The following is a 14,503-nucleotide window of genomic DNA, read 5'->3' on the forward strand; positions in this document are numbered from 1 at the left end:
CGCGTCTAACGGCCCCGCGGAGGCGGAGGCGGAGGCGGCGGCGGCGGCGCAGGGCGCCCTGTCAGCCTCCCCTCCTGAGGGAGGTCTTCCTGAAACCTCTGTTTTTAAAAAGTTTGGAAAACTAGAGCATCGCGGGTTTTAGCCGTAAGAATTTGGTACACGGAGTACCGCCACCGCTGTCCCAACTTGGCTCCATGGTGTCTTTCATTCAAGTTTGGAGTATAAACGAACACTACCCTATCTGTGCCTCTTTGTTGTGCTTTAAGACTAGCGTTAACTTGAGAAGGCCTCGAAGGGACTCCTTAGTGTCCGTCCTAGGATTTCCCATTCACCGGTTCGTACCTCAGGAGTTAGAGTTAGCAGTGGTTGTTGTTACTTAGTCTTTGTTTTTTTAATGAATAAATCACAATGAGAAATTGAGTTTTTGTTTTGGACAGGGTCTTGCTGTGTAATCCAGGTGGTTTGGAGTTTGCGGCAATCCTGCCTCAGCCTCCTGAGTGCTGGGATCAGAGGCATGCACCAACACGCTTTTTTTTTTTTTTTTTTTTTTTGGCGCGATACTGTGGTTTGAACCCAGGGCCTTTGCAGTGAGCTGCAGTCCCAGACCCTTTTATTTTTGGAAACAGGTTCTTGCCTTATTACCTAGGCTCGCTTGAACTTGTGATTCTTTTCTCAGTCTCCCAGAGTGCTGAGATTACATATGTGTGCCTGAGTATTCTGCTGTAGTTCTACTAAAGGGTGTATTTTGTGTTGTGATCCTTAATGTCTTAACAGGCTAGTAAAAAGTTCAGTGTCAAGAGTTTTGCCTCCCCGCACCCCAGTCCTGGGGCTTGAACCCTGCGGTGCTCTACCACTGAGCCACATCCCCAGCCCTATTTATTTTTTGGCTCCCCCCACTCCTTGGAACCCGGGATGGAACTTGAGTCCTTCGGCTTGTGAAGCAGCCGGCGGAACTGAGCTTTTTTTGGCCTTTTGAGATAGGGTCTTGCCGTGTAGCACAGACTGGTCTCGACCTCAGTATCCCGCCTCAGCTTACCCACTGGTCGGATTCTAGACATTCACCAGTGGGCACAGCTGCATTTTTGTTACTTAAGGAATTTAGACAAGCCAGGCGTGTGCCTGTAACCTTGGTACTCCGGAGGCTGCAGGAGGAAGATCACAAGTTTGAGGCTAGCCTGGTCTACATAGCGAGACCTTGTCACAAAAACAAGTTAGGACAGCTGGGCGAGCTCCTTCATTTAAGCAGTAAAATTGAGTCCGATCAGCAGGCATTAGTTTTTCAAATATGAAATTCTAATTTGTGGTGTTCCTTTGGTAAATCTGTCTCACAACTGATGCTTTGTTGTTCACACTGATATCTGAGAACTAATAAAACTTTTTTTGATTTGTGATTAACAGATAAAATTGCTGATACAATTGCCCTCTATAAATTGCTGTCAGCTCCTTGGGATTTGGAAAGAAAATGCCCGGTGTCGTACCTAGTGAAAGTAATGGGCTCTCAAGGGGTAGTCCATCTAAGAAAAACAGACTTTCCTTGAAGTTTTTCCAGAAAAAGGAAACTAAGCGAGCCTTAGATTTTACAGACTCTCAAGAAAATGAAGAAAAAACGTGTGAATACAGAGGACCAGAAATGTATGTATTTTAATGTCTTTCTATACTTTTGAAACTCTGAATCATGAAGAAGCATTGAACTTGGGTTGAGACCGCCAGGCTGACCTGATGGACCAGAGGTCAAAGTGGAGGGTGCTGTGGGAAGAGCAGCCTGGGTAGGAGCAGCCTCGGATTTGGGGCTCCTCAGGGTTCCTGCTGTGCTCACTCACAGTGTCAGTGCAGTCCTAGCCCGTCAGACTGATGTGAAGACACATTAACTGGCAAGATTCATCATTAATTTCCTCTCAGAGTTTACACTTACTTGGTTGTCTGTAGTGCAACACATTGTGTAAGGGCAAAGAAACAGATGACTTGGGGAGTGCCTCACAAGCCATGACGCTCAACCTGGGTTAGTTTAGCTCTGTACTTGGGTAGTTATGTGTAGGTAGGTAGTCATAACTGCTTATAATGCTGGAGGAATAATTACTAATACGTAAAACAGACTTAAAGCTCAGCATGTCGTGGCACATATGACAAGTTCCATCCTGGCCTAGCAATTAACAACTTAGACCCTGTCTGAAAATAAAAAAGGGAAGAGGGTGTAGCTCATTGCAGAGGCCCCTGGTTCAATTCACAGTACAAAAATCCAAAAACCAAAACACACCACACCTTCAAGATAAGCATTTGATGCACAACTTCTTTAGTGAGGAAAATGGAATACTTTATCCCAGGTTATCTGCCTGGAGGCTGTACTGGTTTCTCAATTAACAGGAGATACTGCTGTGGGAAGGGGTTTGGTCTCCCTTGTGATCTCCTAATCCCCCCTCAGTAATCAATTGAGATTGTATACCTTTCATTCTTGTCCATGTGAGGTGCTAGTGTAATAGCCCTTGGTCATAAAGTACAATACTGGGTGCCCCACTGTGTTAAAGAATGATAAAAATGAACAATTAAGTGAAGGACAGCTATACAGTTTTCGTATTTACTAACAGAATCTGACTAGTGTGGCCTTCCAGATGCTGTACTCAGGTTATTCCAAGATGTTTTCAGAATTAAGCTAATTAAAAATGTCATGGTGGGCCGGACAGATCAGAGTCCTAGTCCCTCACTTTTACTCTGGAAAATGGGTTAATGTCCTATTAAAGTTATTTTGAGGCTTGTTGAGTGAAATGTTTTTAAATCTTTTTGTTTGTTTGTTGGTTTGGTACCAGGGATCAAACTCTGGTCCTTGTGCTTGCGAGGCAGGCAGTGGAACCACTGAGCTAAATCCCCGGCAAATGTTTTTAAATCTTTTTGTTTGTTTGTTGGTTTGGTACCAGGGATCAAACTCTGGTCCTTGTGCTTGCGAGGCAGGCAGTGGAACCACTGAGCTAAATCCCCGGCAAATGTTTTTAAATCTCAATCTGATTATATGCTAGTTTTTGAGGAGTTCTCAAAGTTTCTCTGTACAGGATTCTTAAAATTTCATCTAAAATGGTTATTCTTTAAGATGCCACTTCATTAAACCTCTCTTCTCTCTCAACAGTGACCAGGTTGTTCCCGCAGCACAGTCCTCACCTATAAACTGTGAGAAGAGAGAAAACTTGCTGCCATTTGTGGGACTGAATAATCTTGGCAATACTTGTTATCTTAATAGTATACTTCAGGTAAACTGATAATTTTGCTCTGTACTAAATAAAACATTATTAGGCAAAGAATGGTGTAACATTTGTGTCTGAGAAATTCAGGTTATTGGAAAACTAGTTGGTCATGTTGTCTTTGTCTTTAATAAATGAGCTAGAATAGGTGTGATGATTCTAGAATAGTAACGATTCTAAACTGCATGTTACCACTTGTCCGCGGAGTAGGAGACAGTGGTATACTAATTAACGGAGAGCCAGCTCAGTTGCATAGCCCTTGGTTATGTGGAACCCTTTGACTGCTCCGTCTGATTCCCATTCAACACCTCTGTGAACTGTACAGCGTTGTGCTGTGTGTCCTGGGAGCCTCCAGTCTTAGCACCTGAGCCCAGGTGTGGCCTATGCCAGAGAGAGGGAAGACAGTGGCTTTACGGGGGAGGTAGGGACAGACTTCGGCCTTGAAAGGGCACTGAAAGCTTGATAGTGGCTAATGGTTAGGTACATTCTTTGTTCCATAAACACTTTCCACTTTTTATAGGTATTATATTTTTGTCCTGGCTTTAAATCTGGAGTGAAGCACTTATTTAATATTATTTCAAAGAAGAAAGAGGCGCTAAAGGATGAAGCCAATCAGAAAGACAAAGTAAGAAAAAAAAGCAAAAATAATGAAAAAAGTTTAAAAAGTTAATGAAAATTTACTTGCCTAGAAGTAAAAAATAGATTCTCAAGAGCATTTGGGAGGAAGATGACAGATTATTTTATCCATCCCTTTATTTTTGTACCACAATCTTTGTTTGTCATAACCATTATCCACTGTTTTAGCTAGATTTTTCTGGTTACTGAGGATTGAACCTGAGGTCTTACCATGCTAAGCACATGTTCTACCACTGAGCCACAGTTAAAGAATAAATGCACTTAAATAAATCTTTCACTTAACTCTTACCCACACAGCTACTTTCAAATTCTTTTATATAGCCAGGCATGGTGGCACACTCCTGTAAGCCTAGTGTTTTGTGAGGCTGAGGTGGGAGGGTCACAAATTCAAACCCACCCAAGGAAATTTAGCAACTTAAAATCCCATCTCAAAAAAAGGCTGGGCTAGAGCTCACATTTTTTTTTTTGCTGCTAAAGAGAAAAAAAGTTTATTTGTATACACAATTAAATTAGCAATTTAATGAAATTAAATTTAGAAAAGCTAGTATTGCTTAATGAGACCAATCCAGAATGAAGACATTTAAGTACTTAAATCTGTTCACACACGAAAATATTGCTTTCCTTTTCTTGACAGGGAAATTGTAAAGAAGATTCTTTGGCAAGTTATGAACTTATATGCAGTTTACAGTCCTTAATCATTTCAGTGGAACAGCTTCAAGCTAGTTTCCTCCTAAATCCAGAGAAATACACTGAGGAGCTTGCTACTCAGCCGAGACGACTGCTTAACACACTCAGGTACAGTGTGTGTGTTTACATTTCCCATGAGCTGCTGCTTTTCCAGCCTTAGAGAAGTTAAATGCAAATAAATAGGAAAATTGAAACACCAGGCTCATAGTCCTTTCTATCCCAGGAGCTCTGAAAACTGGAAAAGTTTTCATAAATTTGATACTAAATTCATTAATTTGTTTAGATGAGGCTTTTTATGGTCATTATTCACACTTATCACTAATGTGAATATTCACAAGTTTTTCTATGAAAATAGTGATGTGGTTAACTAACCATAGAGTATTATCCTGTATCATGATTTACATTTTATTTACGTGCTATATTATCTTTGGATCTGAAAATTTCAGAATTTTCAGACACTTGTGACCCTAAGGATTTCAGATTAGGAATTACAGGTTTATATTCAAAAGGTGTCATGTGTGAGAACTGTAAGTTCCATGTATTTTATTTTTATTATTATGTTTAGAAAAAAACTGATTAACAGGGCTAGAATGCTTTGTGATATTACATTTTTTTAAAAAAGGATAGAAAATAGCACTTAAAGTTTAGGGTTTTTGTTTTGATTTTTTGGAGGTTAGAATTTTATTGGAAATTAGAACAGGTCCTGGATTCTCAGGAGAGGTCCCAAGTGGGTGGTCCTAATAGGGTATTTTAAAAACCTCTCAGTTTGAAATTGATACATTACATTGCTTTACCTTTGCTAAGAGGCGCTGTAGCATGGTGGTCGTCCAGAGCACACTGGAGTCCTAGCTTTGCATCTTGCCTCCTAGCTCTATGACATTGGGCAAGGTATTTAATTTCTGACTTTGTTCCCATAGCTGTCAGTTGTGGTGATAATAGTACCTACCTCTTGGAGTTACTGTGAGGAATATATGTGTGTGTGTGTGTGTGTGTGTGTGTAATATAAGAAGTACTTTTTAATAAAATCCGTATAAACACTACATCAGTACTGTTAATACACTTACAACATCAAAGTATTGTTATAAGAATTGTGTAAAATTTGCTTTTAGTTTTAAGTCTAGGTACAATGATTTAAGTTAGTTGATTCTTCAGATTTTTTAAAATGAATAATTTATAGATTTTCTTTTTATGTCATATCTTTATAACTAGAGTAGATGAAATGGGCATTTTTTATTTATAGGGAACTCAACCCTATGTACGAAGGATATCTACAGCATGATGCACAGGAAGTATTACAGTGTATTTTGGGAAACATTCAAGAAACATGCCAACTCCTAAAAAAAGAAGAAGTAAAAAATGTGGCAGAGTTATCTGCAAAGGTAGGAGAAAAACCTCACCAGAAAGAGGAAGTGAGTGGCATTAACAGCTTGGAAATGGACAATATGAAGAATTCTGAGGACTATAAAGAAAAACCTCCGAAAGGGAATGGGAAAAGAAAAATTGACACTGAATTTGGTAACATGAAGAAAAAAGTCAAAGGTTCCAAGGAACACCAGTCACTGGATGAGAACCAGAGACAAACTAGATCAAAAAGAAAAGCTGCTGGGGACACACTGGAGAGTCCTCCTAAAGTCATCCCCAAGTTTGTTTCCGAAAATGAGAGTGTAAGACCCTCACAGAAGAAATCAAGAGTTAAAATAAACTGGTTAAAGTCTGCAGCAAAGCAGCCCAGCATTCTTTCTAAATTCTGCAGTCTGGGAAAACTAACAACAAACCAAGGACCCAAAGGACAATCTGAAGAAAATGAGTGTGACCTTGCAGACTTTGGGAAGTATGGAGGCGATGCTACCACGAATGGTTGTGGACTTGAGTCTCCAGAAGATATCAGACCTATAGATGTTAATGAAGTTAAGCCCATAAACAAAGGTCAGTCCAGTTCTTAGACTTTGAGAGATAGAAATATTAACAGCTCCAGGGACAATTTTTCTTTGGGACTGTAATCTGGCAAAAATTTGTTTTAAGAAAGTCATTTAACCCTGAATGTTTTAAAAACTGGTTAGGTGTATGTGATACTAATTTTATGGTTATAACCAGGGTAGTACATTTTAATATAAACACTATTTTTTCTCTTCTTATCTATGTAGTATTTTACATAAAATCAAGGAAAATTGCATTCAGTGAAAATTTTAAAGTAGAGAACTGAGTCTTGTACTACTTGAATTCAATTTCTACTTTTTTGCCTGTTTCATCTGAGGGAAAGCGGTGGTGCCGATATGGGTCATAGTTTTATCAAAAGTCCCAGCCTTGTTTTGGGTCATTTTGTAGGGGGATATCTTTGGGAAGCAAGTGAAAAGACACAACTGACTTTCTTTTAAAGACAGTAGTAGTTAATATTTAAACAAGATACCTTAGACTTCATGACTAAAGTACCTCTTAGTGCTAATTAGCTGAGATATAAAAATGCGGCTTTTATTCATGAACTTATTTCATTGGAAAAATGGCTGTTTCGGCTTTACTGAAACTAATCTTTATAAACTATATATTTTCCTATTCTCGTTTCAGGTATAGAGCAAATTGGTTTTGAACTAGTGGAAAAATTATTTCAAGGTCAGCTGGTATTGAGGACTCGTTGCTTGGAATGTGAAAGTTTAACAGAAAGAAGAGAAGATTTTCAGGACATCAGTGTACCAGTGCAAGAAGATGAGATTTCCAAAGCGGAGGAGAGTTCTGAGAGTAAGCAGAATTGGGTACTTGTGTGTGTGTGGTATCCTTGGTCTGAAACACAGCCTTTTCGTTTATTTAGCTTTGTTAATAGCATTTGAAAAACTGCATCTTTATTTTGACATGAAGTATATTAGAATGGAAAAATGAAATGCTTTAATATATTCGGGGGGTCCTTACACAGCTATGGAAGTTATTTTTAATATAGTATTTGAACCATTGTTGTGTCCATTGCAGACCATGAAAAGTGTGGGTGTCATGGGAATTAATTGGGAGACTGGTATGTGTATCAGATACTGTAGAAAATGGCGTTTAAACTAGGCTGTATGCACTAAGGCAGAGACTAAGTTTAAGCTTACCTTGTTTTGGAGACTGGGTCTCACTTTTTAGTGCATGCTACCCCTGAACTATGTAGCCCAGGCTGGCCTTGAACTCATGGGGATCCTCCTGCTTCAGCCTCTGGAGTGCTGGGATTACAGGTGTGCACCACCACGCCTGGCTCTAGCTTGTTTGTTTTTGGTACCACGGGTTGAAACCGATCTTGTGCTTGTGAAGCAGAGGCAGGCAGCTGCACCACTGAGCTAAATCCCCAGCCCCTAGCTTATTTATTTGGTACCAGGAATTGAACTCCCACCCTTGCACTTGCAAGGCAGGCAGCCAAACCACTAACTAAATCCCCGGCCCCCTAGCTTATCTTGTTTTGGCTGTCCTTATGTATTTTTTTGTACATAAGTATTTAAAGAATATGTATTATGTTAAGGATGAGCTTCCCAAAGTAAATTGCTTTAGTTATCTGGGAGGAATGGGTTAGTCATTTGAATGTGAACTTTACACATGAAACTTCGTGATGCAGTTTTTGAATGTCTGAGACATATATTTTGTGACTGAAAAGATTATCTTTAGTTTCTCCAGAGCCAAAAACAGAAATGAAGACCTTGAGATGGGCAATTTCACAGTTTGCTTCGGTGGAGAGAATTGTAGGAGAAGATAAATATTTCTGTGAAAATTGTCATCATTACACTGAAGCTGAACGAAGTCTTCTCTTTGACAAAATGCCTGAAGTTATAACCATTCATTTGAAGTGCTTTGCTGCTAGTGGCTTGGAGTGAGTACTGTAAATAACAGAATAAACTGCTATAGAAGAGAAATTTTGTTAAAATACTGTAATAGTAAAACTATGGATTGATCAAAATGAATTTGTAAAGTTTGCCTTAGAGGTTTTGTTCTTTTATTAAAATGCATCAGTTTAAATCCTTTCAGTGTGAACATTTTGTAGTATGACTGCTGTATATATCTTGCATATTCATTTTAAAAATGCTAGTAGATTGTTTTAGTAGAACTGATTAAATCAGGGAAAATTTTTTGAATGTACTGACCTTTGAAGGGTAGAAAGGCAAAGTTTTTAGGTTTTTAAGGCAAGCCAGGAAATCAAAACTAGTCTTTGAAAAATGTGAGAAAATTTCTATTATTGAATGTAAATGTCTAAGAGCTGTTAACACTTTCTGACATGTAGGTGTCATTGTAGATTTCCCTCTGACCATGCTTTGATTGCCACAAGAGCTTGCCAGTACCTCTCATACTGTAAATCGTCTCTTATGCCATAAGACGATGTAATCTGTTCTGTAGTCAGTGGAGTTTTTCTTTGCTAAAATATATTTTATTTAGTTTTATTATATCTTTTAAAGACAGGATTTTGGTTTCAAAAGTACTTTTAGAAAAATAAATGAGCTTTGGGGATTTAGCAAGGAGGCACCATGCCTACCTTGCAAACGCAAGGTCCTGAGTTCAATCCCCAGTACCAAAAAGGAAAAGAAAAATAAATGAGAAAAAACTGTATACCCTCACATCGAAGCCACTGGATTTCAGTGTTTGTGTCTATATTAAATTATTCAAAATTGAGATCTTGTTTATATTATTCATATGAACACTATTGCTTGGTTTCACATGGATATAAAATGTTGAACTTAAAATAGAATTCCAGGAAACGTTTTATTTTCTTTCCTTCCAAAGGTTTGATTGTTACGGCGGTGGACTTTCCAAGATCAACACTCCCTTACTGACACCTCTTAAGTTGTCTCTAGAAGAATGGAGCACAAGGCCAACCAACGACAGCTATGGCTTGTTTGCAGTTGTGATGCACAGTGGCATTACAATCAGCAGTGGGCATTACACCGCTTCTGTTAAAGTCACCGACCTCAACAGCTTAGAACTGGACAAGGAGAATTTTGTGGTTGACCAGATGTGTGAAGTGGGTAAGCCAGAGCCACTGGATGAGGAGGAAGCAAGGGGTGCAGCTGAAAATTATGACGATGAAGAAGTGTCCATGAGAGTTGGGGGAAATACACAGCCAAGTAAAGTTTTGAACAAAAAAAATGTAGAAGCTGTTGGACTTCTTGGAGGACAAAAGAGCAAAGCAGATTATGAGCTTTACAACAAAGCATCTAATCCTGAGAAGGCTGCCAGTACAGTATTTGCTGAAAGTAGAAGTTCTGAGACTAGCAGTACTAATGGAATCTGTGAAGTGGATAGAAACAAGGAATCCAGCGACCAAACAGGCATTTACATGAGTGGATTTGAGAACAAAATTTCCTGTGTAGTGCAGAGTTTAAAGGAGTATGAGGGGAAGTGGCTGCTTTTTGATGATTCTGAAGTGAAAGTTACTGAGGAGAAGGACTTCTTGAATTCTCTTTCCCCTTCTACATCTCCTACATCTACTCCTTACTTGTTATTTTATAAGAAATTATAGAGTGGGTGTATTTTCCCTGTGTATATATTAAACAGGCCTGGCCAACATTGGTAACATTGATTACAGCAAACAGTTGTTTAGCTTATCTTTTAAAGCTGTTGGATATGAGGGGGTCTCTAAGTTTTTATATAATAGCGAGATTTGAAATACTGAAAAACCATGTTAATTTTTAGAATTTTTCTTCATAGAGACAAGTGATGTGTTAGTTCCTGGGAACAAACTTGTATAGAGATGCTGAATTGAATTATTCAAAATGGAAGCATTTAAACCTTTTGGATTTACACCAGTCTTTTTTTGTTTGCTTTTTAAAATAAAGTGCTTGTATTTGTATTCTCCATGTTTGGGAGAAATTATCTACATGGTATTTATAGGTCTGTGCTTTTTCACCTAAGACGCAGAATCTCATCCAGTACATTTAGCTTTATCAGTCGTGAAGCCCGATCTCTGATGGGCTATGTCAGAGGCACAGAACCTAGAATGCGTGTATTCACTTTGGGGTGTGCATTTCGTGCCTTCAGTCAGTTTGGAAAGTGTCCCAGAACAGCCAGACGGTCCCCTTTACCTTCAGAAGAATTATATATATATATTTATGAAGATGATTCTGTATTCTAGTACATCTTTTTGGGCATGGACTAATTTGTATCTCTTCATACTCGTTCGTATTCTGCACGATCTGTGTATATCAAACTTAAGAGAGGTATGACCTTAAATTTAACTTTTTTAAAAACTGGGAGGTCAATAAAACTTAAATTGTATACAAATGTTCACATGTTTTTACTTGCGTGCTTTTATCATAAGGATAGCCGAAAGAGGGTGGGAGGGAGGGGAGGATAAACATGCACCATTACCTTGTACGCTTTCCGACACCGTCGACGTTGTCATACTTACGAGATTTATAATAAAACTGTCACATCCTGCTGTCCTTTAAAGTAGACATTTAATGGCATTCAAAATGAGAATTTAAAACAGTGCTTTGGGCACACACACAAACTTAATTATGCTTTCATTTTAATTATACTGAATTAGTAAGTGGCCAATTATGTGACCTAAAGGACATTACGGGTACTAAGATTTTCTTAATGACTAAAGAATTTATAAGTGCTTTAGAGTAGCACATCCCACTTCAACAAATCAGACTACCTGATCAACCAGAAAGTCACACCAGAAGGGCTTTCCCCTTTCTACAGTCAGAATCATGGAGCTTTAAAGACAGCCTATCTATCCATAAGATGATGGAACAGGTGTAGGACAGAGCTTGGGCTTGGGCTTCTATTAACTAAAGAGAGGGCCAATTTTTATTTGCTCGCTTTTAGTTGATCTTTTTGAAGCAGGCAGGGTGTTGCTCTGTAGTCCAGGTTGGCCTTGAGCTTGCTTTGTAGCCCAAGCTGTCAAACTCCTGATTCTCCTGCCTCAGCCTCTTGAGTGCTCAGATTATAGGTCTGTACCACCACACCCGGCAAGACAGTCAATGTTAGGAACTAGTACAGATTCCTGAAAAGGCATGTAAGGAGTCACGATATATTCCACGTCCTACCAGTTAAGAACAAGAAACTCCTGACGCAGAAAATTAGAACTGCATGATAACTAAATCACTGTAAAGTCCTTGATACTGTCACTGAAATTTACGTAAAGTTAAAATGGCCCAACTTACTAAATGTAATCTGCAGAGAAGTGGTGTAGGGTTAGGGATTACTTTATCCTTTATGTCTGCCCTCCTTTCTTCCTCTTTGATAGTAGTCACTTCTGTGTGTCTCCATTCTTAAATCCTGGCCTTAGCTGGCTCCCCTGTATTTGGGGAGCTGGACTTGGCCCTGCCTGTGTTCCCAGCTACTAAGCCTTTTCTAAGGTTATTCCTTCTGACTTCACTTAACTCCTCTTGGTCCAATGATGGAGGCTCATTTGAAAATCTTTCAGTGACTTGGTCTTTGAGTTGATGTAGCTAAGAGGGATTTGAGATAGTAACTGCCTGTTCTTGAGGTGAGCTCAGTGGGGAAACTGGCCATCACCAAGTTAAGGAGACTTCTGGACAAGAATAGGTGATGGCAGGGGATTAAATCTGACCATTCCTTAAGGGGTTAATGTAACTGGTCAGTAGAAGGGTTACCAGCAGTACCATTCTGTAAGCTGGAGCACTGCAAAAAAAAACGCTGTTCTGGACACCTGAGAAATCAGTGTGCACTGTTTGAGAAACATTTGCCAAGCAATTGTACTGCAAATGTTTTTCTCTATTATCTATTTACATGAAGTTAGTTTTAAATTAGGTGATTTTGAGTAACAGCTATTTTACTTACATGTGCCATATGACTTCTCACTTAACTAGTAGATTAAAAAGAATAAACTCTTGCTCTGTCTATAGTGATATAAAATAGTCTTAAGGCAGATTTCTAATTTTTTGGTTTAAATGACTGATGGCTATGTATGGAGCGCACTTGTGTAATCCCAGCTACTCAAGAGGCTGAGGAAGAATTCTAAGTTTGAGACCAGCCTGGGCAACTTCAACCCTGTCTCATACTGAAAAATAAGGCCTGGGGATCTGGCTAGTGCTCCCTGGATTTAATCACCAGTACCACCAAGAAAACAAAGACGACGAACTCACGACTGGCTGCTTAACTTGGAACTCCTATCCAGATGAAGCTATAAAGGTCAAGCTGTTCTTGATCATTTTTAGGTAAAAGTTTTATTTCTAGGGGGTTTATTGCAATGAAAAATAAGATTTCATAAGACAGCAATATCTGTCTATATTCATTTAACTCATTCAATTTGGGTTCTTTGGGCCTTCAAAGTGACTCAATTTTTATTTTCATTTTGCTAACTTTGGAGTTCTTTTGGTGGCACTGGGAATGAAACCCAGGGGCACTCTATCCCTGAACTACACTGCTAGCCCTTTTTATTATTTTATTTTGATACAGGGCCTGGCTAAACTGCTTAGGCTGGCCTCTTTCCTTACCCTTCCAGACAGCTGGGATTTCAGCCTGAACCACTTGCTCAGCTCTCTTAGAGCTAGTTCTAGAAAAACTCAACTTAACTCTCCGCCTCTTTCAACAAAGGAAAAATGTAAAAGTCCCACTCACTGAAGTTAGTGTAAACGTTTACATGTTTAATAGTACCTTGAAAATAAGCATTACTACATTTAAAATGGTTCCAAAATGAATCTATAAATGGTAATATAAATTAAAAAATACGGACTTAAAAGTAAATAAATTTAACATTAGCTATGGTATAAATAATGGTAAATGTATAGTGTACCTTTGAGTCATTAAAATGTCTTTTTAAAAAAGATAACAGCATGTTCCAGAATGTTAGAATCCATCGCCTTGATCCTCAAACTAAAACTACATTTGACATTTTGGCATCCTTCAACGAGTGAACCAATGCTGTAACTTCCGGAGTAACATCCCAAGTTCTGTTTTTCAAGACATCTTAACATTTCACACTCAATGTTGAATACATGGCTCTTTTCAAATGAACAGAACAAGTGCATTTAATTTTAGAGTTCCATTTTGCGGAGGCTTATTCGACTGAAGGAATCTCTAGAGAAAAAATTAGAAGAGTTAGAAGAAGAGTACCACACTTAAAAAAAAAATCTGTATATACCTTTGAGATGTTTTACATGATTTTTTCTTAGAGTTATCTCAAAAGTTTTGCCACGAATTTTTATTATCTTTGAAGTTAGGTGCTCCTTCGACATGTGCCTTATGTCCTGGTTTACAGATTACAGATTGGAACTATAGTAACCACTTGGCCAAGACTTGATTGTTTATTCATTTGTCTAATAGGTGCTATAGATACCGGTACGACAAGGACTATGAGATAAAAGGAGAGATTTGGGGAGAAAATTTGGGGTAACTGAATGGCAAAAGCCAGGTGTTTCTTTAGAGTACTAAATTTTAAGTCTTAAACCAGTGGTTTTCAAAACTTTGTCTCAGGTTCTTTTTACATTCTTAAAATTATTGAAGAAGCTAGGAAACTTGCTTATGTAAATATATATTGATATTTACCATATTAGAAATTAAATGGAAAAACTTAATTTCACCAAATAACTAATTGTTATCATAAACAGCACTATATTAAAAATGAGGGCTGGGCGTGGTGGCGCAGGCCTGTAATCCCAGCATTCGGGAGGCTGAGGCAGGGGGATCGCTGTGAGTTCGAGACCAGCCTGGTTACATAGTGAGTTCCAGGTCAGTCTCAACTACATAGTGAGACCCTGTCTCAAAAAACAAAACAAACAAACAAAACCCAAGGGAATCTTAGAAGAGCAGCACTCATGCACTGTCTGGACCGACAGATCCAGATTCTCTTCTATCTTTCTGGTGTCATTTCACAGTCTCTGGAGAACTGCACAACGCCGTCATGAGAGAATAAAGGTGCAAAAAGGCATATCATACTTGCTTTTTCGGGGGAGGGTGGGTACCAGAGATAGAATTCATGACCCTGCACTTGTGAGGCAGGCAGTGGCACCACTGAGCTAACTCCTTGGCTCCAG

At 38.9% G+C, this 14,503-nt stretch overlaps 2 protein-coding genes across 10 annotated transcripts in view; one reads left to right on the plus strand and one right to left on the minus strand.

Moving 5' to 3' along the window:
• Positions 1 to 13: 13 nt before the first annotated feature.
• On the plus strand, positions 14 to 10,749 carry Usp1 (ubiquitin specific peptidase 1). Its single transcript, XM_010605038.2, has 9 exons — positions 14 to 334; positions 1,399 to 1,632; positions 3,116 to 3,236; positions 3,748 to 3,852; positions 4,498 to 4,658; positions 5,791 to 6,476; positions 7,113 to 7,283; positions 8,175 to 8,376; positions 9,282 to 10,749. The coding sequence occupies exons 2-9, from the start codon at positions 1,463 to 1,465 to the stop codon at positions 10,015 to 10,017; spliced, it is 2,352 nt and encodes a 783-aa protein (XP_010603340.1). The 5' UTR covers positions 14 to 334; positions 1,399 to 1,462; the 3' UTR covers positions 10,018 to 10,749.
• Positions 10,750 to 10,836: 87 nt separating this feature from the next.
• Positions 10,837 to 14,503, minus strand: part of Dock7 (dedicator of cytokinesis 7) — a 172,219-nt gene continuing 168,552 nt past the window's right edge. For 8 of the 9 annotated variants that reach the window (XM_010605047.2, XM_010605046.2, XM_010605045.2 and 5 more), the window contains one exon: positions 11,749 to 13,547. In XM_010605047.2, the coding sequence (XP_010603349.1) occupies positions 13,505 to 13,547 (43 nt within the window). In that variant the 3' untranslated portion in view covers positions 11,749 to 13,504. Of the gene's footprint in view, positions 10,940 to 11,748; positions 13,548 to 14,503 lie in introns of those variants that run through there. The other variant, XR_004515065.1, reaches the window with a different exon arrangement.

This window comes from Fukomys damarensis, unplaced genomic scaffold (genome assembly GCF_012274545.1).
Source record: "Fukomys damarensis isolate Sample0158 unplaced genomic scaffold, DMR_v1.0_HiC HiC_scaffold_33, whole genome shotgun sequence".
Classification (NCBI taxonomy): Eukaryota; Metazoa; Chordata; class Mammalia; order Rodentia; family Bathyergidae; genus Fukomys; species Fukomys damarensis.